At 40.7% G+C, this 24,614-nt stretch overlaps 1 protein-coding gene across 3 annotated transcripts in view; it reads left to right on the top strand.

The window, feature by feature from the left end:
- SETDB2 (SET domain bifurcated histone lysine methyltransferase 2) overlaps window positions 1-24,614 on the top strand; it is an 89,178-nt gene that overhangs the window by 50,745 nt on the left and 13,819 nt on the right. The window contains exons 1-3 of one of the 3 annotated variants that reach the window (XM_060079693.1): window positions 4,789-4,899; window positions 12,888-13,009; window positions 21,562-21,669. In XM_060079693.1, coding sequence (XP_059935676.1) covers window positions 4,806-4,899; window positions 12,888-13,009; window positions 21,562-21,669 — 324 coding nt within the window. In that variant the 5' untranslated portion in view covers window positions 4,789-4,805. Of the gene's footprint in view, window positions 1-123; window positions 213-801; window positions 4,378-4,788; window positions 4,900-12,887; window positions 13,010-21,561; window positions 21,670-24,614 lie in introns of those variants that run through there. The other 2 variants (XM_060079694.1, XM_060079692.1) reach the window with 2 other exon arrangements.

The raw sequence follows: 24,614 nt of genomic DNA, 5'->3' as shown, positions 1-24,614 counted from the left end.
AGGATATAAACAAAAATAAGTTAGATGTGTTGGAAACAGAATGGTATTCTAATGCTGCAAAGAACAAGGTATCAAACTTGATGCTATGTCTAACCTCTGTGTTTGTTTATTTTTTTTTAACAGCATAGTTGTTGCCCAAATCTTTTGGTACAGAATGTTTTTGTAGAAACACATGACAGAAATTTTCCATTGGTGGCGTTCTTCACCAACAGGTTTGAAAAATTTTTTTATATGATTTAATTTTGAAATTGTGACTTTAAAAATAACAATAGAAAAATATTAAGAGAAGATATATGCTATAGCCCCACATATCTGGCACCCTAGAATATTCAGTTATCCCAAACTGTTTGTGGTCAATAAAATTTTAAATAGCTGAAATTTTCATTCTTATTTCCTCTTAGAGTTAATGCCTGAAAAGGCTAAGGATGGCAGGCCTCAGCCAGTTCAGTTCAGAGGATAAATGATGCAGAATGCTATATCTTTGAGTCCAAACTGCCCCCAACTACCACACCACATGCCTCATCCCATTACTGGGTTCCACTGTTTGCAAAACACACTTCCTTCCTTGTGGATATTGACAAGTTTCTTCTTACTTATGATTTTAGTAGATTTGAAATAAAGCTTAAATGATTATTCTTAATAAAAGAGCATTCCTAATTGGTTGGTGTTGGAGAGAGAGAGAAAACCATATTTTTGAGGATGGTTAATGATGTTAATATGAAAATTGATATAATCAAATTTGGTTCATTTGGTAGTTATTCAGGGTAATTTATAATTATTTTTAAAATTTCTACTTTCTAGGTATGTGAAAGCAAGAACAGAACTAACATGGGATTATGGTTATGAAGCTGGGACTATGCCTGAAAAAGAAATACTCTGCCAATGTGGGGTTAATAAGTGTAGGAAAAAAATATTATAAACCTGTTGCTAGTGCCTGTTCATGAAATTAGTTTATCAAGCTGAAATTAGAGTCATGCAAAAGAAACCCCAGTGGTCAGTGGAATTAATTTAGGTTATAATCCATCAAGAGAATTCCTCTCAGTTTACCCTTGTTGGGGGGTCCATTTGCATTACTTAGAAACTCTAGGAACAAAATAAGGACATTTTCATATGCATAGGGTATCTCTTTATTCTTACTGCTGTTCAACTGTACATGAGTAGGATGGAAGTGTATATTTTATATGAAATACTGCTATATAATTTGTAACTTATTTGTAAATTATATATTAAGAAAGACAAATGTCACAATTGATTTCAGCACTTCTTATTGCTTTTGGAATTATCTTTGACTTTCATGGCCCCAAAAGGCCAAAGTTCACATCTTTACCTACAAAATTTATTTATGTTTAATTCCTGGCAAATAATCTACCATTGTGAACCATAAGGTGGGCAACAGAGCCTGAAGAATCTGTCGAAATTCACTTCATGCATATTACTTCCAAGTATTTTAATGCTAGTTGGAGAAGCTGTATCTGGCTCCGTGAAAGTGTCCCATCAGTCCGTTTGAATGAGAAGGGAGAGAAACTCTCCTGTGGGGAAGGTTTTGGCACACTCTTTGCGATTCAATTTCTTTTCCACAGATTCTCTTCACTCCTTCCACATAAACACGGACAGGAAAGGAGGGAGTAGAAACTTGGAGGAATTAGAATATTTTTGTTCTAGATAGAGCCTTAAGAAAAGGAAACTTAGAAAATAGTCAGACGTGGCTTATTTAAGCCAGAAGAGATTGTGCTGGGCAAGAATTTCACTTAACAAAACAATTCTACTGAACTGCAGAGTCTGAAACAGACCCTTGGACTCTCCTAGGCATGATGTGCAAATTACTTTCCTAGAGAAAGTTACTTTGCTCTAGGTTACCTAACCATGATTGTCTAGTGGAAAGAGGATGAGAATCTCCAAGAGTTAAAACTAATTTTATCTATAACAAAGATGTACGTTTGGCTGCCAGAAACTTCCCACTAGGAACCAGGATGGGAATACTAGCTCAAAAAGGAGTAATTAAAAGTAGTTCTGGTTTTTGAGGTGTTTTTTTCTTTTTTTTTTTTCTTTTTGATCTTGATTCTGGGTTTAGTTTGGTTACCTTTCAAACAAAAATCTCTTCTAAGTTTGGACCAGATTAATTTCTTAAAAATATTGAACTAAATAAAAATTTAACTTGAAATTGGTTTAGAGAGTGGGAAACCAAAGAGCTAGGAAAGGGAGCAAAAAATTATAACCCAACAGCCTGTAGACAGATGAGGAAAGTTGAGAAGTCCATTTGTTCACAGTAAAGATGCAGGAATTTTAGGCAATGCACTAAAATAAAGTGAAGACGCTTGATAAGTATGGAGAATGTTTTTGTGCAGAAATCGACATCTTGATCTGCTTCATTCTGTACTGGTTCACAGCTGTCATCTTCTGTCAGCGTCCTAGAGATTCCCTTTGTCTTCCCTATGTCAGGTCTGTTTCCAGTTAAATCCCGTTACTTCCCCTTTCCTTGATTTACTCCCACATGTTGGTGAAGCACATCCTCCAGTAGCTTTTGAAAGGGAAAAATGAGAGGTGAATATTTTGAGCCCTTGTATGTTTGAACATGTTATTTTACCCTTACACTTGATTGCTATTTTGGCAGGGTAGGGGTACTCAGTTCGTGAGTAGCTTCCATACCCAATTTTGAACACATCTGCTACATTCCAATGTTGCTGCTTTGAAGTCTGAAAATGTTCTCACCTCTGGCCTTCAGGGTGACTGTTGGAAGTCAGATAAAGCCGTTCTTTATCTTTTGTATACGTGGCCAGTTTTTTTCAAGCTTATAGCATTCTCTTTGTCCCAATGTTCTGTTCCCAGTAAGAGTCAGTTTTCATACCTCATACCAGGTGCTTGGTGGGATCTTTCAATCTGAAAACTTTGTTCTTCAGAGAAATTTTCTTGAACTATTTCTTTAATGAAATAGTTATGTTGTCTGTTATCTGTTGTCTCTTTCTAGAATTCCTATTTATCTAGACATTAGACCTCCAGGATTGGTTCTCTCATTTTCTTATCTTTTAATTTCCAGCTTTGTGTTCTTGCTCTACTTTCTGGGAGATTTCTTCAACTTAATCTTCCAATTTGTCTATTGTGTTGAGTTTTCATTTGGGGAGTTTTTGGGGGGTGGGGATTGGGTTTTGTTTTGTTCTGGTTAGGTTTTTTTTTTTTTTGGTCTCATTTTAAATTTCTAGAGCTCTCTTCTCTGAATGTTTTTTTCCTTCAATATCCTATTTTTAGTTCATGGTTGCAGTATCTTATCTCTTTGAAAATACTATTTATATAGTGTAACATACATACAGGCATTCATATCTATATTTTCTTCTTCCTGAATATTCTGTGACCTGCAAGGTTTGTTTCTGTGTTTTCCCTGTATGTGTCCTTTGGTCTTTGTCTTTCATGTTTTAGGCTTTCCTCAGTTAGTTAGTTAGATCTTGGCAGTCTGCTCATTTTTTTTTTTTTTAAATAAGGGATTTTTTTTAAACATCTTTATTGGAGTATAATTGCTTTACAATGGTGTGTTAGTTTCTGCTGTATAACAAAGTGAATCAGCTATACATATACATACATCCCCATATCTCCTCCCTCTTGTGTCTCCCTCCCACCCTCCCTATCCCACCCCTCTAGGTGGTCACAAAGCACCGAGCTGATCTCCCTGTGCTATGCGGCTGCTTCCCACTAGCTATCTGTTTTACATTTGGTAGTGTATATATGTTCATGGCACTCTCTCACTTTGTCCCAGCTTACCCTTCCCCCTCCCCGTGTCCTCAAGTCCATTCTCTATGTCTGCGTCTTTATTCCTGCCCCTAGGTTCTTCAGAACCATTTTTTTTTTTAAGATTCCATATATATGTGTTAAGTCTGCTCATTCTTAAGAGTGGAACACTGAAAAGCTGAGATTATAAACTGAGAGCAGGGTAAGGGGCTCTTCAACTGCTTCACCTGACCTAGCTGAGCTATTCAGTTTCTTATCCAGTCTCTTTAGCACTTTCTTTCTGGCCTGGCAAGGAGTACTCTTCCATCTTACTGCTTGAAAGCAAAAAAACTTTGCTGCCAGAGCGTGCTCTTTTCTCCCGTTTTGCAGCTCCACACTCTTGCTTCTGTAATCCATTTGTGTTTGTCAAGACTCTCCAAGTTATCCTTTTTAATATTGTTCTCTTTTCTGTCCCCAGTTTGTCTCCTTTCCTCTCTTTAAAATCTGCTCAAAAAGCAAGACCTCCAGGAGTTTTCCTTTGATTAGTTCCTCAGCAAACCACCAGCTATTACATGCTTCTTTTACAGAGCAACTTATTTTTTAACTGTAATTATATGCGTTTGTGTTCTCTACATGTGTATTTGTTCCATGCACCAAAAACCTTGTCTTGTATGGTGCTGTGTACCCAATGGGTGCTAAATAAAGGCTCTCTACTGGCAACTGGAATTAATCTCAGTTAATTCTGCGTCCGTTTATGGTAGACCTGTTTAGGCCAGACTTGGTGTGATACAGTTTTTAGAAAATAATGGATAAACCCTCAGAAGAACAATCATTTCTCCACCTGAGTCCAGGAGCTTCGGCCACCTTTACTCCGACTATCAGTTAAGTGGGCGCAGGGTGGGGAGCTCCTGGCATGATTTTTTTTTTTAAAGCAATTCAAATTCAGACTCAGATCTGGAGAAGTTGCGAGTTTCTGTTTGAGAACTGCATGTGCAAAGCCGAGGTGTCTCTTCCTGCTCGGGACTTTTCCCCGGGTAGGGGAAATCAATCATCATGATTTCACCGTCACGGACTTCCGGCCGCGCGGGCGCAGTGCGCAGCGCGCAGCCATGGAGCCGGCGGGACCTTCGGAACCCAAGTCGAGCTGCGGCGCCAGCTGGTCCGAGGCCCGGGCGGCGCAGGACTTGGTCCCCCTCCCAACCGGTGAGTACTGCTCGTGGGGGGCGGGGGGGGCGGTCAGGCGGGGAGGGCGGGGTCCGGCAGGGGCAGTCGGGGCCCAGGGCAGCTCCCTGGTCGCCGCCGCTTGGGGGCCCGCGAGCCCGCCTCCCGAGACCGCGCTGAGGTCTTGGCTCAGCAGCCCCTCGGCCCCTGGGCGTCCACCGCCGGCGGCCTTGCGCCCAGACCGCTGCCTAGGGCCTCTCGTAAGGGGCGGGTTTGCCTTCCGTTTACCGTTTACGGCTTACCGTTTACCATTTATCTCACCCACTGCTAATGGGACAGCCCATTGCTACAGTCCTACAACGCTAGGAATACAGCCAGCAAGGAAAACCGAAGGAAATGCCTGGGGGTTTACTCTCCCAGCGCGGTTCCACCTGCCTCTAAAACAGTGCAGTCGGAGAAGTGCTCTGGGGAGGAAGGCTGGAGGAGGACCCCTCTTGAAGAGAGGTCAGCTAGGTTTCAGGAAGCAGTCTGAGAAGTTTCCACAGAGAATGTAACGTTTTGGAACCATCCCCTCCTTTCCATGTAGTAGTTCAAGTCTGTGGCCCTCCCCTTAAGCGAGGCAACAGCCTTCTGGCTGGGCTCCTTCCCTGCATTTCAACAGGTGTAGGGCGCTTACCCTGTGCAGGCTCAGCGCCAGGTGCCGGGGATGCAGAGACGAGTTAGGCAGATCCTGCCCTAGAGAGTCTTAATAGGCAACTCGTGTGTGACCTGCTAAGAACCACAGTCACAAATGAGGGGCTCCTCCAACTCAGCCTGGTGTTCAAGGAACATCCTGTCTTAGTTTTAAAGAGAAAGAGTCACCCAGAGATACAAACGTAGAAAAGGTGGTCCAGAAAGAGGTGAAGACTCGACAAAAGGCACCAGCCACAAAACATCAGATGTGGCAACCACAAGCCAAGCAGTTGACTATTTCATTTAGCTAGTGTGTATACAGAATGCAAGATGAGGAGTTACTGGAGATGAGGTTCCATCCTGACCTTTTCCTCAAACTCCAGACTTGTATAACCAACTTCATTAATGCCAGGAACGATCTCAAACTGCATATGTCCCAAAGAAGACTCCTGTTTGCCTGCACACACCCACACACTCCAAACCTGCTCAGCCACTACCAGCCTTCCCCATTCCATTCACCTGGTTGCTCAGACCAAAACCCCAGTGCCACTCTTCGTGCCTCTCTTTCCTCCTGACCTCCCAACTAATGCATTAGTCAGACCAGTCAGTTCTCTCTTCAGAATATATCTCAAGCCTGGCCTCTTCTCACCGCTTCCATCACTGCCATCCAAGCCACCATCATCTCAGGCTTGGACTTTTGGTCCCCTGGCTTCCACTTTAGCCTCTCATACAGACAAGCCTGCACAGTAGCTAAAATGATCTTTAAAAAACAAAAAGTAAGTGTGATTCTCCTACTCAAAGCCCTCCAATAGTCTCTCATTACTTTCAGAATAATCTTACTGTGGCTACGGTGTACCCCATGTCCTGATCTGATCCAGCCCTTACCCATCTTGATGACTCTACTACCCCTCACTGCACTGTGAGTCCTCTAAGCCCCCACCATATTCACATATCTGCTCAAATGTACCCTCCACAGCCTTGCCTGCTCATCCTGTTTAGAAGAGCCCTCCCCCACCCTCATTAATCTCTACTTCCTTCCCCTGCACTGTTTTTCTTCATAGCACTTAACATCCTGAAATAATACTTGTTTGATGTCTCTGTACTACTAAAATGTAAGTTCCATGAGACTTGAAATTCACATCTTATTCCCTGCTTTATTTCTAGTGCCTAAAACTATACATAGTAGGATCTCATTAAGTATATGTTGAAGGAATGAATGGAGTTGTATGTAGCACTAAAGAGCTTGGCTTCTGATCTTTAGGTGATAGAGAAGGGTTTTTAGCAGGAGAGAAACATGGGCAAATGTACATTTTAGATAGATCACTCTGGCAGCAACGTGAAGAATGAAGTGGAGTCATGACAGGGAAAGCAGAAGGAGGGAAATGAGATTATCAGAATGAACCAGGTAGAAGACAGTGAAGGCAGGGCAGTCCACTTTACATGCTGCTGCCGGAACTCACTTTCAAGTGCACATGTGCGCACGCACATACGTACACACGTGCCTACACACAGAGAGATCAGGTCATGGTACTTACAGTGTTAATTAGGACTTGTTGGCTACAAATAGTACAAAATCAATTTGATGTCATTTAAGCAAAAGGGATGTTTGTTACTGGAAAGCAGGGAGACCATACTCACAGACCCCAGGAACATGGATGCTATAGCATTTATCAGAAAGAGCCAGGAAATAGGGCCTGAGAAGCCATCATAAACTTTGACAGCACTCAGAATATCTGCTTTGTTCTCTTTCTTTGGTCCAGTTTTCCTGATAATGGGATAGAAGATGGCTACCCTCACAGCTTCTCAGTTTTTACATCTCCTTCAAGAAACCAGCCCAATCTGAACTAAAATCTTCTGTTCTGAATTCTGTATATCTGGGAGATGGGCAGGTAGATCGTGTGGGCCTGTCAGCTGTGCCTAGGGAAAGAGAGTCACATAGTGTAAGCATGCCTGCTGGGGCTTATCCCCGTGTATGATTGTGAGTCAGATGGATACCCTAAGGAAGTCCACTGAACATCCTATTCCCTGGCTGCCTGCCACCCCTCCCTTACAACACAGACATCCTTATTCCTCTTTTCAAATTTTGAAGCTGTCCCCAGTAATGCATTCTGGCTATCCCAAATATACATCCTGCCAAACTTCTCCAAAAGTTATATCCAGTCACACCATCCAGAGACAATGTGATGAAGCCATTCATTTTCCAAGTCCATTACCAAGCCTCTAGGTAATATCTACTCCCCTTCTGTTTTGGTCAGTTCAGGTATGCAGTCACTGGACTCAGTAATAACGTCTACACATCTGATATACAGTGGCAGAACTAAAATAGTAAACTGCAATGAAAACTATTGATCAAAGGAGAAAAGAGGAAGGAATTTCCAAGCCAGCACCATAAATTGGTTGCCAGTCCAGAACATAGACCATACCCTATTGGAAGGGGATTGCAAATGGAAGTATAGGGTTAGTGAATCTCATTCTATCCATTTCACTCATTTCTTTAGTGGTGGAACATGTTCCTTGGCCATCCTATCTGACTACCCCAGATTCTATCCTCTGGGTGGATTGCCCTTGTCTGGTGAGCTTTAAGACCATCTCTTGGAAGAGAAGCATTGGGAAGACACCCCTGCAGAGGCTGTGGCCTTAACACTCCCTTCCCAGGTGGAGCTGAGCCTGGAGATTGCTGGCGAGCCTGCCGCTGTTAGTTTGAGTTAGTCGTAGTTCATGTATTGTTGGCTTATAATTTTTCTTCGGCTTCATTCTATAGAACGTTTCCTGCTTACCAGTTTCATTTTTGAGAATTCTCGTTGAGTCAGTCTCTGTGAGCCCTTAGGCCTGCTAGACCCAGTAGAAAGACCTTGGGGAGACCTACATATCTTCATTGTTCTTGGTCTCAACTACTGATGGAGACCAATGGACTCTTCCATAATATGGAATGTCCCAGCCCCCATGATACACCTGTCCCTCACTGTCTGAATCTATACAGTTCCTGAGTTCAGATAGTGAGGAATATCAAGTTATCCAAATGTATTTGGTCCATGAGTTTCAGATAATGTATAGCAAACGTTCAGATATGAGGGATGCCTGCCTGTGTAAAAGCCTATAATGTTACTCTCCCAACTACAGAGAGTTCTGTGATCCCCCAGTCTAGAAGAATAAACAAGTTAAAATAGCCAAGCTGTTTTAGGAAATTGTGATGAGGGGGTGTTTTAGCAGGAAGAAACTCTTAGGTGGAGCCTGTGTTTCCACCTTGGATTTCTGTCCATCAACACTGGAAACTCCAGATCAGAGGATAGCAATGTTGCCACCACCTCTGTGTTCCCGACTGCCAAGACGCTGCAGACTTGGGAGTGTAGCTCAGACAGGCAGAGTCCCCAGAGCAAGCACAGGGGACCACACTCAGGTATCAGCGGCCTGATAGCTCAGCCCGATGCAGTTCACCTGTCTGCCTGCAGGTGCAGCTCTGCACAGGAAGGGGTGACACGGCAAAGATACCTAGCTCTTACACAAGGGGTGCTGCATAGCCTATCAAACACTGTCAAATTTTTTTAATTTTTTTTAATTTTTTTTGCGGTACGCGGTCCTCTCACTGTTGTGGCCTCTCCCGTTGCGGAGCACAGGCTCCGGACGCGCAGGCTCAGCGGCCATGGCTCACGGGCCCAGCCGTTCCGCGGCATGTGGGATCTTCCTGGACCGGGGCATGAACCCGTGTCCCCTGCATCGGCAGGCGGACTCTCAACCACTGTGCCACCAGGGAAGCCCCATTATCATATTTTTTTATTAGGGAATTTTAGCACTAGTAATTTAACTGCCTGAATCTTTTTTTTTAGCCTATGCTTTACAAATTTTAATGTCCAGTTTGAGTGTTCTTTTAAATAAGAACACAGTATTTAATCGAAGTAGATTTTGGGTCCAAGGTGAATAAGATTTGGGGATATTTTTTTCCCATTTTCATGCTAGGATGGAGGCTTTGTGTGGTCAGATATTAAAATATATTCTAAAACATTGAAAATTGTAAAGTGTTGTATTGGTGGGGGAAGTGACAGATCAGTGGAACAAATAGAAGTATGTAGAACAAATCTAAATATATGTAATAATTAAATATATGAAAAAAGATTTTAAATCAGTGGCTAGCCATTATGAAAATAAGTTAGATCTCCATCTCATACTTTACAATAAAATAAATTCCACGTTAATATTCTAATGTAAGAAATAAAATTCTAGAGGAAAAGAAGAGGTGTCTTCTAAGTTATGTTCCCCCTACCCCAGAGAGACATGATAAAGGATTGATATAATTTCATCAAACAAAACCTTAAAACATTCTGTATATCAGAGAACATTATAAACAAAGTTAAAAGGCCACATGTTTGACTAACAAAGAGTTAGTATCTTGGATACACCACAAGCTCTTATAAATCAGTAAGGAAGTAGTGAATAAACCAATAGAAAAATGGGCTAAGGACATCAGTGCCAGAGAAGAAATGCAAATGCCACCTTAAATTCATAATTAGAGATTATGATCCACTTCTCTCTGCACTTTGTGTTCTTTCTTTTGACATGGTCATCTAACCTTCTGTTCCAGCTGTACCTTTCTAGTATGTTTTTTTTTTTTTTTTTTTTTTTGCGGCCGGACCCGCAGGCCCAGCAGCCATGGCTCACGGGCCCAGCCGCTCCGCGGCATGTGGGATTTTCTCGGACCAGGGCACGAACCCGCATCCCCTGCACCGGCAGGCGGACTCTCAACCACTGCGCCACCGGGGAAGCCCCTCTAGTATGTTTTTAAATCAGATAGGTAGACACCCTCTCATTGTTTTTTGAAAGTGTTCTTTACTGCCCTTGCCCATTTGTTCTTCCAAATAATATTTTTTTCAACTTCTTTAAAATAACCTTCTTGGGATTTAAGTTGAAATGGCATTAAATCTAAAACTTATGTTGACTGAAGAAAAACACACAACCTAAAAATTGCGAGTTATGTTTTATTTGGGGAGCTTACTGAAGACTATGGCCTGGGAGACAGCCTCTCAGCTCTGAGGAACTGATCGGAAGAGGTAAGGGATGAGCCAGGATATATAGGAGTTTTTGCTGAAAACAAACATGTAGTCAAACATCAAACAATTACTGCTAATAACAAAAAACAGACGTCTTAAGTTAATGATTTTAGTGCTTTTCTAAGTATGGGAAGATGCAAGAGTCTGGGCTCATTGAAATTATTCCTTAGAAATGCATCGTAACTGTCTAGGGCCAGTATCCTGTTTTTCTCCACCCTGAATTCCCCTCAGGACACACCATTGTTGGGGGGGGCGGGGTTTGCTGCAGTGGCTGATGGCTTGATGTCGGCAACATTTTTTTGTCCGCACTTATCTGAGATAGAGCTGACAGCATTATAATGTCCAGCCTGGGGCTCAAAAAATCCTTCCTGGCAGCCTTTCACCATCTGTTTCTCAAATTCTTTTCCAGCTTCCTTTGCATGAACTCTCCTCTTCAGCCTGGCTGGTTTTCTGTCTCCCAGTCAGACCTCTTGGTCTCTTACATATCTCTGCTTCTGTCTGCAACGTCCCTCCCACCCCGACCCCCCTTCCTCTCCATCTCAAGCTTCCTTGTACCAGCTCAAGGAAGTGTCCTTGACAGCACTCCATCCCACAAGGAGCACTTCCTCCTCTGTCCATAGTGTATATTGTATTTCCTACTCAGCAGTTACTTGTGCCACGTATTCTGTTATTTTATTTTCCAGAATACTATTTGGTCTCCTTGTTTATTTTGTAAGCTTCTTGCAAGCAACAGTTCTGTCTCATGTTTTTTTATATCCTCTGCTGTGCCCTTCCGTACAGTAGCCACTCTCCACATATGGCTCTTGAGCACTGAAAATGTGGCTCGTCCAGTTGAGAGGTACTGTAAGCACAAAATACACTGGGCTTCAAAGACTCAGTACAAAAGAATGCATTAATTGTTTCCTTAATTAAACGTTGAGAGGGTAGTATTTTGGATATGTTTAGTTGAATAAAGCTTATTAAAATTAACTTCACCCATTTCCTTTGACTGTTTTAAATGAGGCTCCTAGAAATTCTTCATCTGCACCTGTGGCTCACATTATGTTTCTGCGGACCGCGCTGGTCTAGAGCTCTTAGCGCGGTGACTCTCGTACAAGAGGTGCTCCCAACTCGGTGGTGGTTTGAGATGAATGAAAAGCAGTAGTTCTCCCATTTCATTTCATTTGAGGAGTTTTGTCTCAGTCTCCCCCCTTTTTCTTGGTTGATGTGGAGCAGGAGGACTACTAATTTGTAGCCCTACTAAGCACGACCCAAATCCAGGAAACAGACGTTAATTGAGGAAGAAACTCATCTGAATGTGAAAGAAATGCTAGCTCCAAAGTGAGGTCTTCTGACATTGTGAGATGCAAGATGTAATTTTAGAGAGACACCAAGAGACCTTACACTTTTAAGTAACAAAAAGGACTTTTAGGAAGCGCTTAAGCGGTTAACCTCATTTAAATTAAAACCTTTCGCCATTAAATGGTTAAATGAATTTTTGTTTCAAAACTAAAATTTGAAGATAAAATTGAAAGTGCTTTCTGCTACAGAAAACTAAATGAATAACAGGATGAGCATTGGAAAAGTCAAAGAAATGTTAAATGGATGCTTGTGGCCAATTAATAGCAAACTAATAGGTTAGAGAAGATTGCCTGTCACCAATGCATCCAGTGGATATTGGGAACAGCTGGCTTTTTTCCCCCCTCTTGTCTCTTCCCTGTTCTTCCTAACTCTCCTTCTCTTAAGCTTCTTTCCTTTCTTTATTCCTCTCAAAAAAAAAAAAAAAACTGCTCCTGCCTTCATGTATCTTTCTCTCCTAATTTATTATAATGCTAGATTACAGCACATTTAAAGTATATTGCTCATTTACTTATTTAATTCACCCCAAATTTATTTATTTATCCCAAATTTACTTTTGAGTATAGTATGATATAGGGATCTAAATTATTTTTTACAGGTAGTTAATCAGAGCATTATTTCTTGAATACACCATTGTTTTCTTGTTGATTTATAATGTCAGTAATTATTATTGAGAGCTTACTATGGGCAAGGCAATGCTTTGAGAGCTTTGTATTTAAATTCCTGCTTATGTTTCTTAAGTAAAGGTTTTCCTCACGTTTAGACATTTTAAATGAAACATTTTTTTCTTTTCTTTCATTAAGCCATTAAAAAAATACAAAGTTGCTTTTCTACTTGGGTCCCAATTTTTTTTCTCCCTGGGAGTTGAGACTCTCTCATAAAACAAGTTCCCTGCCCTCTACTTTAAGATGGGTGGAGGAGTTGCAGACACCAAGAAATTCCACTTTTCCATTTCTCATCAGGGATGTTACTTTATAGGTGTCTTTCAGGTTGCAGAAAGGTTGCAAAAAAGGATATGCGCGCTTTGCCCCAAAGACCTCGAGTGTAGTGTCCTGTACTTTGCACAGTCAGAGAATATAGCTGCTCATGAAAACTGTTTGGTAAGTTACTTGAAAACACATGAGTCCTTTTAGGGAAGGACATACCCAAATAGATAAATGTACTCTGGATACAACAAAGAATAACACGTTGGCTGCCCATGGTTTGGGCTTTTTTTTTTTTTTTTTTTTTTTTAATGAAAGCTTCTTTATTTCTTTATTTATTTTTTGGCTGTGTTGGGTCTTCGTTTCTGTGCGAGGGCTTTCTCTAGTTGTGGCGAGCGGGGGCCACTCTTCATCGTGGTGCACGGGCCCCTCACTATCGCGGCCTCTCTTGTTGCGGAGCACAGGCTCCAGACGCGCAGGCTCAGTAGTTGTGGCTCAGGGGCCCAGTTGCCCCGCGGCATGTGGGATCCTCCCAGACCAGGGCTCGAACCCGTGTCCCCTGCATCGGCAGGCAGACTCTCAACCACTGTGCCACCAGGGCTTTTAAGTGGGGATTTGGGGAGCATATTTTTCCCTTTTTAAAGTTTCAGATCTTAACACCTTATGATTACTTTTAGTTTTATTTATAACTGATCAAACACACAAAGAATTATGGTGATGAAGTTCCTTTAAAGATATTTTAATTATTCCAAATATAACATACCCATAGACACTTCACCCAGATTTATAAAATCATGATAGTATATGATATTTGCCTCAGTTTGATTTTTTTTTAAAGAAAAAAAAACATAGATAGTTAAGGACTCTCTCTTCTCTCTGTTCCCTTCTCTCCACCCCTCCCCAGAGGTAATTGCCATCATAAATTCAGTGTTTCTTATTACCTTGTGTTTTTAACTTTATGCTCCCACCATGTTTTAAGTATTTATAAACAAATATATTGTTTTACATGTTCTTGGACTTTATAGAATTTCTATCAGATTCTGTGGATTATTGAGATATATCCATGTTGATAAATGTAGTTCTAATCTTTTATTCTAAATGTTATAGTATTCCATTTTATGACTATAATCACCATTAAAGTATTCTGTGAGCATTTATGGTTTTCCAGTTTTTTATGTGACTGACCAGCTGTCATAAATATCCTTGTATAGGTCTCCTAATTCACGGGAGAATTTCTCTGGTTTAGGGCACTTAAAACTGCTGGACACAGGAAGGGAACATTTTGCACCTCACTAAATGTGCCAGATTGCTCTCCAAAGGGATCGTACCAAGTTTGACTTCCACTATTTCGGAGTTTGTTTCTCTTCTTCCTTGTCAACACTTGATTCTATGAGATTTATTTATTTCTTGGTATGGTAAAAGTATGTTTAATTTTGAAAGAACTTGCTGAACTGTCCTCCACTGTGGCTGTACCATTTTACATTCCCACCTGCAATGAATGAGAATTCATGTTGTTCATATTTTTTTAAATTTTATTTTATTTATTTATTTTTATACAGCAGGTTCTTACTAGTTATCTATTTTATACATGTTACTGTATATATGATGTTGTTCATATTTTAATTTGTAATTCCCTGACATATGATGACATGTGGTGTTGAGCATCTTTTCATATACTTATTTGCCATTTGTATATCTTCTTTGGTGTTGCCTGTCCAGATCTTTTGTCCAATTTTTAATTGGGTTGTTATTGTTTAATTGGGTTTATTGGGTTGTCTTATAATTAACTTTTAGGAGCTCTCTATACCTTGGATACAAGTCCTTTATCAGATATATTTTACCAATATTTTCTCCTAATCTGTGGCTTTTCTTTTCATTCTCTTTACAGTGCCTCCCTGGATCTATGGTTTGGTGTCTGTCATGATACTATGAGATTTTAATGTTTTCCTCTCTGATGGGTGTGAGATGGTCTCTCGTTGTTATTTGCATTTGCAGTTACTAGATTACTTAGTGAGTGTGCACCTCGTTTGCTGTGCTCCTGTGCAGTTCTTTTTTTCGATTCTGTGACTTGTGTTCATAGACTACACTTTATCTTTGAGATCTTAGTTTTGCTTATATGTATTTATTCACATGTAAATAAATTCTAATGCTTTATTATATATTTTTGCTTTTAATTTTATTTATGGTGCTTTCTGTCATACAGAAGCTTGTAATGTAATTAACATTCATCATTATTTTCCTTTATAATTTGTAGGATTTTTCCCCTAAGAAATTCTTTTCCGAACTAAAGTTCTATCTTTTTTCCAAAAAGTTTAAAAATTTTGCTTTTCTCATTTAGCTTCTTGATCCAACTGGAATTTATTTGGATTATAGTGTAAAGTAGGGACCTACTTTTAGTTGTTTTTTTTTATGAGATTAAGCACCTTCCCCAGCACTATTATTGAAAAATCTATCCTTTCCTCACTGATTTGTAGTGATAATAATAACTGTTGTTATTATTTGGTGTTCACTATGTAAGGTAATGTTCTGGAAGCTTAACCTAGGAGCTCTGGGAGATTAACAGGATTAACTGTTAATCCTCACAACTACCCTAAGAGGTAGGTATTATAATTACGCCCAAACTAAAGGTGGAACAACTGAGGCACAGAGAAATTAAATGACTTGCTCAAGGTCACAGGGCTGTAAGTGACTGAGCCGGGACTCTCACCCAGCTATCTAGTTTCAAACCCTCATGCTAATCCGTTGCTCTAACAGTATTGTCATATGTGCACAGATCTCTTTCTGGCTCTCCATTCTCTTCCATTGGTCACTTGTGTATTCCTGAGCTGCTACAACACTCTTTTTTTTTTTCTTTTAAACAAAACTCGCATTTTATTTAGGTTGAAATAAACGATACGAAATTGATTTTCTTCACCAAAAATAACAAGCAATATTTTCTGTATTATTCCCAGATAAACCACAAAACACTTATTTTTGTAGGTTTTCTAGGTTTTGCTTGTAAATCAAGATGAGGCAGTAGATAGTCATGGAAAAAGAAGAAAACAGACAAATCAGTTGTCAGTATCCACGGCCTCTGATCCTGTCTTGACCACGAAACAGAAGTGTTCAACGTGTACCTGCCAAAAAGCTTATGAAGATGTAGGCTCAGTCAAGGAATGTAAACAGCAACAACCAGATGTGGAACAACAATGGCAGGCTCTTCCATTCAAACTTTAACTATAACTTGTTCCTTTAACTTCATTTGATAAAGACAAAATCTACACTGAAATCCTTGTTTGGCGAGCTCACATGTTTCTCTTACAGTCTGATAATTTTCTTAACTGTCCCTTACAGATTTTTAACAGCATACTTAAAACTCCTACTATTCAAAAGTCAGTCATGAGCTTCACTGTAATGTTTTATGAAATGTATTCCTTCCTCCCATACCTCCTCAAAATTTATTGCTTCAAAGAGCTGATAACTCAGTACCTGACAGTTGGATCCACAGTGATGTTATGTCTAAAATGACTTAATACAATTCCAAAGTGCCATTAGCAGAGATCACACAGAGTGTAACATGGTACTTTCAATGCTATCTTCTGGAAGAACAGTTAGGTCTCCAAAGCATGGGAGTTCAAACAGGCCATTTAAACAAGCAGATTATCAGTGACTAATGAGCTGGTACAACACTCTTAATTACTATGATTTTATGATAAACCCTGGCTATTTTTTTTGCACTTTGAATTTTGGGATCAGCTTGTCAGGTTTCACAGAAATTTCTATTGGAATTTTAACTGGAATTCCACTGAATTTATAGATGAATTTGGGATAAAATAGACACCCTCATAATCTATTAGTCTTTCTATCCATTAACAGGGTATGTCTCTTCAACTATCCAGGTCTTTTATGAATTTCAAAAATGTCCAACAGTTTTTTTTCTATAGAGGTCTAGAACTTTGGGTTAGGCCTATTCGTGGGTTTGTTTTTTGTTTTGTTTTGTTAATACATTTTTAAAGTGAGCTATTATTGGTATACACAAACACTGTCAATTTTTATTTATTTTTTATCTCATCCAACAGTCTTGCCAAACTCAAATCTAAAAGTCAGATTCACCTGGATATTTTATTTGGACGATCCTCATCTTTTAATAAAGATGACTTTTTTTCCTTTAAATTTTTGGGCCTCTTAATTTCTTTTTCTTATTTTACTGCATTTTTCTAGAACATTGTGTTATAGTGGTGATTAAAAGCATTTTAGTGAGCATTGTCTTTTTTCTTATATTACTGGGATGCTTCTAGGTTTTATTAAATTTGTGCATACTTTAGCTTTTTAATACTTTATTAAAATTAGGAAGTTTCCTTTTATTTCTAGCTTGCTACAAGTTAAAGTATTGAATATTATGAAATGCTTTTTTCTGCATCTGTTGTAATGATCTTCTGGCTTCTTTCCCTCTCTTTCTCTGGCCATGCACAATGCTAGATGCTTTATTATTTTTTTTTAAATTTATTAATTTATTTATTTTTGGCTGTGGTGGGTCTTCGTTGCTGCGTTCGGGCTTTCTGTAGTTGCGGTGAGCAGGGGCTACTCTTCGTTGCGGTGCGCAGGCTTCTCATTGCGGTGGCTTCTCTTGTTGCAGAGCACGGGCTCTAGGCACGTGGGCTTCAGTAGTTGTGGCTCTCGGGCTTAGTTGCTCTGCGGCATGTGGGATCTTCCCGGACCAGGGCTTGAACATGTGTCCCCTGCATTGTCAGGCGGATTCTTAACCACTGCTCCACCAGGGAAGTCCGATGCTTTATTTTTTATATACACAATTTTTTTAAATCTCAAACTTACAGAAAAGTTGCACATACAGTACAAAGTACCTTTTTTGTTGGAACTGATGAAAGAAATATTCACATATTGAGACAGAGGGAAGTCATTCTGCTTATACATGAGTTAACTTGAATTTTATGCTAACTAAAATAGCCTGTTTGTGGCCTATCAAGTATACACTGTACATCTGCTTTAAGTATTAGAGAAAAGGACACATTGACCAGAAGTAAAGAATGTCCATGTTAAAAATAAAGATTACATGCCCCTCCTCCTGGGATGCCAATGCTGGTACTCCTTTGATGATAAGACTCCCTTCCCAGGTTCCAAGGCCATACTGACTCACTGTGTACATACTAGTCTGTTCTTTTTTTTTTTTTTTTTAACCTTGAAGAAATGTAACCCTGACTCATTTAATGCTCTTTGTTCTGACAAGATATAAAACTGTGCTGGAAACAGTGCTTCAGAGCAGTTTCTCAGAGTAATCTGGGAAGTGGGCTTCCAGGGTAGTCCTCAGTTTGGCTCAAATAAAACTCTTTTCTATTCTTTTTATAGACTGTTTATTGATTATTTTCATTTACAGAACCATTTGAAGTTAATTTGAGACATGATGCATTATCTTTCCTGAATAATCCATTATGTATTTTATACAAAGGACATTCACATAATCACAATGTAACCATCAAAATCAGGAATTTAACATTAATATATTACTACGATCTAATCCTCAAACCACCCAGGTTTCAGGTTCAAGTGTCCTAATAACTTTATAACAAAAGATTCCGATTCACAGGTTACATTTGGTTTTCATGTCTCAAATTTTCTCCTTTTAATCTGTTAGTAATCAATTATGTGCTTGTTTATTTTTTGCTGTTAAACCATTCAGAGATTAACACTATTTGATTGTGATGTTTTATTCTAATATACTGTTAATGTTAAGTTGCTATTTTTAGTTAACCTTGTCAGTATAATTTACATTTAAAAAGCACCCATTTTGGGCTTCCCTGGTGGCGCAGTGGTTGAGAGTCCGCCTGCCCATGCAGGGGACACGGGTTCGTGCCCCGGTCTGGGAAGATCCCACATGCTGCGGAGCGGCTGGGCCCGTGAGCCATGGCCGCGGAGCCTGCGCGTCTGGAGCCTGTGCTCTGCAACGGGAGAGGCCACGACAGTGAGAGGCCCGTGTACCGCAAAAAAAAAAAAAAAAAAAAGCACCCATTTTAAGTGTACAGTTCAGAGAGTATTAAGACATGTATTTACCAACGTAACCACCACCACCATCAAGATGTAGAACATTTCCATTACCCCAGAAGGTTCCCTCATGCCTCCTTGCAGCCACTTCCTCCCCACCCCAGCTTCTATAGCTTGAGCCTGTCTTTCTCATCTCACATGAAAGGAATCCTACAGTATGTATTCTGTGTGTCTGGCTTCTTTTGCTCATTACAGTATTTGGAGATTCATCCATGTTGTTTCTTGTATGTGTATTTTGTTCCTTTTTGTTTCTGCACAGTATTTCGTTGTATGGCTCTATCACAATTTGTTTATCCACTTGCCTGTTGATAGACATATTATTAATTCCAGTTTGAAGATACTAGGATAAATCTGTGAAGATCTGAATATGTGTCTTCATGTAGACATACACTTTTTTTGTATTATAGTCACTAGTTAATTTTTTTAGATTCCACATATAAGGGATAACATGCAGTATCTGTCTTTCTCTGTCTGACTTATTTCACCAAGCATAATACCCTCCACATCCATCCATGTTGCAAATTGCAAACTTTCATTCTTTTTTATGGCTGAATAGTATTCCATTGTATGTATGTGTATGTGTGTGTATATATACATACATATATACACACTACATTTTCTTTATCCATTCATCTGTTGATGAACACTTAGGTTGCTTCCATACCTTGGCTATTGTAAATAATGCTACTATGAGCATAATGCTACTATGAGCATATGAGGTGCATATGTCTTTTCGAATTCGTGTTTTCATTTTCTTTGGATATATACCCAGCAGTGGAATCACTGGATCACATGGTAGCTCTATTTTTATGTTTTTGAGGAACCTCCACACTGTTCTCCACAGTGGCTGCACCAGTTTACGTTCCCAGCATCAGTGCAGGAGGTTTTCCCTTCTCTCCACACACTCAACATTTGTTTGTGGCCTTTTTGATGATGGCCATTCTGACAGGTGTGAGGTGATACCTCTTTATGGTTTTCATTTGCATTTCTCTGATGATTAGTGATGTTGGGCATCTTTTCATGTGCCTGTTGGCCATCTTATGTCTTCTTTGGAAAAATGTCCATTCAGGTCTTCTGCCCATTTTTTAATCAGGTTGATGTTGAGTTTTATGAGCTGTTTGTATATTTTGGATATTAACCCCTTACCGGTCATATCGTTTGCAAATATTTTCTCCCATTCAGTAGGTTGTCTTTTTGTTTTGTCAATGGTTTGTTGATGCAGAAGCTTTTAGGTTTAATTAGGTCCCAGTTGTTTATTTTTGCTTATGTTTTCCTTGCCTTTGGAGATAAATCCAAAAAAAAATTGCTACAATTTATGTCAGTGTTCTGCCTGTGTTTTCTTCTAGGAGTTTTATGGTGTCCTGTCTTACACTTAGGTCTTCAATCCATTTTGAGTTTATTTTTGTATATGATGTGAGAAGGTGTTCTAATTTCATTTTTTTAACATGTAGCTCTCCAGTTTTCCCAGCACTACTTATTGAAGAGACTGTCTTTTCTCCATTGTATACTGTTGCCTTCTTTAAATGTGGACAATAATGCTTTTATTTCTTGAGTGAATACCTACAAGAGGAATGCTGGGTCATAAAGTAAGTGTATGTTTAACTTTAAAGGTAATTGCATCATTTTACACTTCTACAACGTGTAAGAGTTCCATTTGCTCCACACCCTCATTGACACTTGGTATTTTCAGTCTTTTTAATTCTAACCAGTCTAGTGAGTGTGTATTGGTATCTCATTGTGGCTTTGATTTGTCTGAGGGTTAATGATTTTGAGCATCTTTTGATGTGCTTATTCACCATTTGTAACTCTCCTTCTCTGAAGAGTCTGTCCAGGTTTTTTGCCCATTTTTAACTGAATTATTTGTCTTACTGAGTGGCAAGAGTTTTTCCTGTATTCTCAATATAATTTTTTTTGTCAGATATATGAATTGTGAATATTTTCTCCCAATTTCTGGCTTGCCTTTTTGTTTTCTTAGCAATGTCTTCCAAAGAGCAAAAAGTTTTAATTTTGGTGAATTCCAACTTAATAACTTTTTCTTTATAGTTTCTGCTTTTTATAAGAAATCTTTGCCTGTGCCAGTGTCAAAAATTTTTTATCTTATGTTTTTCATGCCCTTTATTATTTAAGTGTATGTGTAATGTTGATCTTTCATTCAGAGGTAGTTTGGATTCTTTTGGTTTCAAGAAACTTTAAAGCTCGAGCCAACCTAAATATAAAAGGGGCTTTGCAATAAGTTGCAGGGGCATTTTTTGGCTCCTGAAGGCAGGCACAGAGGTGGGTACAAGAAACAGGAGCTGGGAAGCCATCAGGAACCCAGGATATCCTCTCTAGCCCTCGTTTTTGTTTTCCTCTCTTTGTTGACTGACTTGCTCTGACCATGTGGCTCAGAGCCTGTTTTAGTCCCCTAGGATAGGGACTTTGACTGGCCCAGCTTGGGGTCAGGGCCCCGACCAGGTCCAGTTAGCCGCTGGGGGTCAGGGTTATGCAGTATAAAACATGTCTGGGGATCAGGACAACTCCCAAAGAAAAGCAGGGTGACTTGGGATCTGCTTACACACGCCAAAAGGTGGGCACTGTTCTATACCCAACCCATCTTCCACTCCTGGTGAGTACTTTTTGGTACCATTTTCTGACTTGCAGCTTTCAACATTACTTTGTGCATACTCTGGGTTTTTTCTTTTCCCAATCTGCAGCTGTATTCCTCAGCACTTGTGGAATGTGAGGATCATGATTCGTCTAATAATGATAGAAATTTTGATGTGGAATCAGTAAAGAAAGAAATCAAGAGAGGAAGGAAGTTGGTAAGTATAAATGATTTTATTACTCAGATGAACAGACCCTTGGTGATGCTTTCAAAAGAAAGTCTATTTGATTGATAAACCAGGGGACAGAGATGCAACGTGGAGAGCTGAAAGAAATAGGACCTATATTGGGAACTTAGATTCAATTGAATATTTTAATATTTTAAAATAAACTACAATATGCTTCATCGGCAAAGTAGATATGAGTTAGAATGCTTTGGCTATAAGTAGAAGGAACAAACTGGCTTAAAAAAAAAGGGGGGGGGCTTCCCTGGTGGCGCAGTGGTTGAGAGTCCGCCTGCCGATGCAGGGGACACGGGTTCGTGCCCCGGTCCGGGAAGATCCCACATGCCGCGGAGCGGCTGGGCCCGTGAGCCGTGGCCGCTGAGCCTGCGCGTCTGGAGCCTGTGCTCCACAACGGGAGAGGCCACAACAGTGAGAGGCCCGCGTACCACAAAAAAAAAAAAAAAAAGGGATGCTTATTTTCTTAACTTAGCCAGAGGAAAAACTGGCTTCAGGGTTGGTTGATTCAGTGGCTCAATGATGTCATCAAGGGTTCATCATCCTTTCCGCTCTCCTGTCCACATCAGCTGGTCCCTTTGTGATCATAGGGTGGCCACAGGCAGCAGCTGAAGCATCAGGCTTTCTTGCTCCTATCACAAGAGAAAGTTCATCCCCAAGCATGGATTAAGAGCCCTTCTGAAAGTTTAATTAGGCCACACCCCTCTTTCTGCACCAATTGCTAGAGGCAACCATAACTAATCAGGATCTACCCTCAGAGCTGGGGTCAGCTCCCCCTGGGAAGGAAGAATGTTGAGTAGTTGCTCTACTGGATCTGCTGTAGTAGACTCCCTCCGTGACAGGCCCTTCGCAGCTTAATCAGCGGTACAGCCAGCGTGAGCACTAACACCCTAACCACCACCACAATCCACAGTCAGGTTAGTAACCTGGAACAAACATTTTTTTAGTCCTTGCAAGATGTCAGCATATACATGGGCAATTTCCACATCGCCTGATGTGCTTTGAGAAACGTCAGCACGGGCCGCTCAGTGAGCAGGCAGATCAGCACAGTTGGGGCTCAGGAAGCCTTCCTAGTTGGGAATGTCGGGGGGAATGAGGATGGGGAAGGGGGAAATTCAGAGAGAGGGAACAGGGTGTGCAAAAGTGTGGAAGGCAAGAAAGAAGATGTGGCACATTCATGAAACCATAAGCATAGGACTGTCCCTGGCATTCTCTTCACTGACCTCATGGAATTCCATAGGATGTACTGGAAGGCATGAAGCCATTCCCTGCCCTTAGATAATGAGCTGACACTGTTTTTCACTGTAATAGCGAATGCTGCAGAAACATCTTTGTGCATTATCCTCGTGTGCTGGTTTGATCGGTGCTGTACAGCACACTCCTAGAAGTGGAACAGCTGAGTCAAAGAAAATCCCCTTTAACATCTTTGAAACATGCTGACAAACTGTCCCCCAGAAAGACTGCACCACTTTATGCTTCTGTACGTAGCGGATGAAAGAGCACTTCTCCCAGCCCTTGACGAAAATGAACATCTCAAACCTCGTTAATTTTTGCCAGTCTCAAAAAGTTTTACCTTGCATTTCCCTGATCACTGGAGAGGTTGAACATTACCCCTCTTTAGTCATCATCCCAATCCTCCTGGCTCACCCAGCTCCAGCAGTTCTTCAGTGATCCCTGGCCATGGTCCAGCACAGCAGTCACTCCCTTGCAAACCCCCTGGACACCCTCCTTACTCACTGAGCAAAGCCCCAGCCTGGGGAAGTGTGTCTGTCTGATGTCTGCAGGAGCTGAGTAGTGCTGGCAGTTGAGCAGTTAACCGGAGAAAAACCCACAGATGTTTTGACTGATCTTAGATTCATGGCCATAAACCTCAAACAGACAATCAGCACTTCATCCTCCACCTTCCACATTTACTCTTTCATATCCTATCATCTCTCTTTAAAACCTTGATCCACCCCAACTTCTCCTTGCCAAGTTGATGACTATCCCTGATTTTTTTTTTTTTTTGGATAAACTTTTTTAGAGCAGTTTTAGGTTCACAGGAAAACTGAGGGGATGGTACAGAGAGTTCCTGTATTCCCCTTGCCCCTACACGTTCACAGTCTCCCCTTTATCAATACCCTCCACTAGAGGGGACATTTGTTACAACTGATGAACCACATTGACACATCAGAAACACCCAAAGGCCATAGTTTACATTAGGGTTCACTCCTGGTGTTGTACATTTCTTTGCCAGATTCTTACCGAGAAAATGGAAGCGACTAGACAGGAACCCCTACTGTCCGAACCAGTGCCCACCAGCCTGTCCCCAGACTCTCAGAGCTCCGTCCTGTCAAAGCCAACCCTGCACATGGGCTTTGGAGCCGTCCTCCTTCCCTCCTTAAGGACTAGGTTCTTGCATTTTCCTCTACCCCTCACATCAGTATCCCTTCTTTCTGATTGATTACTCTTGTCAGCATATAAACATGATCAACTGATCATGTCATCTTTTAAAAGAAAAAAAAACTCTCCCTTATACACAAAGAGCTGGTCACTTACAGTGTCACTTGTCTGACCTTAGTGGACCTGTCAGCAGTATCATCACACAGTGGTCCCTGCCCTGCATCTTCAAGCAGTTCCTTCTTTTGACTTCCTGGACATACACTGCTAGGATGTCTTTTACCTTTCTGGCTGCTTCTTCTCAGGTGCCTTGGCTGTTTTTCCTCCTCTGCTCAACCTCTACAGTTTGGGGTGCCCAAGGCTCTTTCCTGGGCTCCTTCCTCAATCTGAACATCCTTCCTACATGACCTCATCCAGTTCCCATGGCTTCAATACCATTCTTATGCCGGGACTCTCTATCTCCAGCCCTGATGACCAACCTGACATACCTACCTGGATAGGTAATAGCCTCTCATGTTAAACTGGCCGGAAAAGAATAGTTCCAT

Source organism: Mesoplodon densirostris, chromosome 17, assembly GCF_025265405.1.
Source record: "Mesoplodon densirostris isolate mMesDen1 chromosome 17, mMesDen1 primary haplotype, whole genome shotgun sequence".
NCBI classification, from domain to species: domain Eukaryota; kingdom Metazoa; phylum Chordata; class Mammalia; order Artiodactyla; family Ziphiidae; genus Mesoplodon; species Mesoplodon densirostris.
This window is presented reverse-complemented; position numbering and strand designations above follow the sequence as displayed.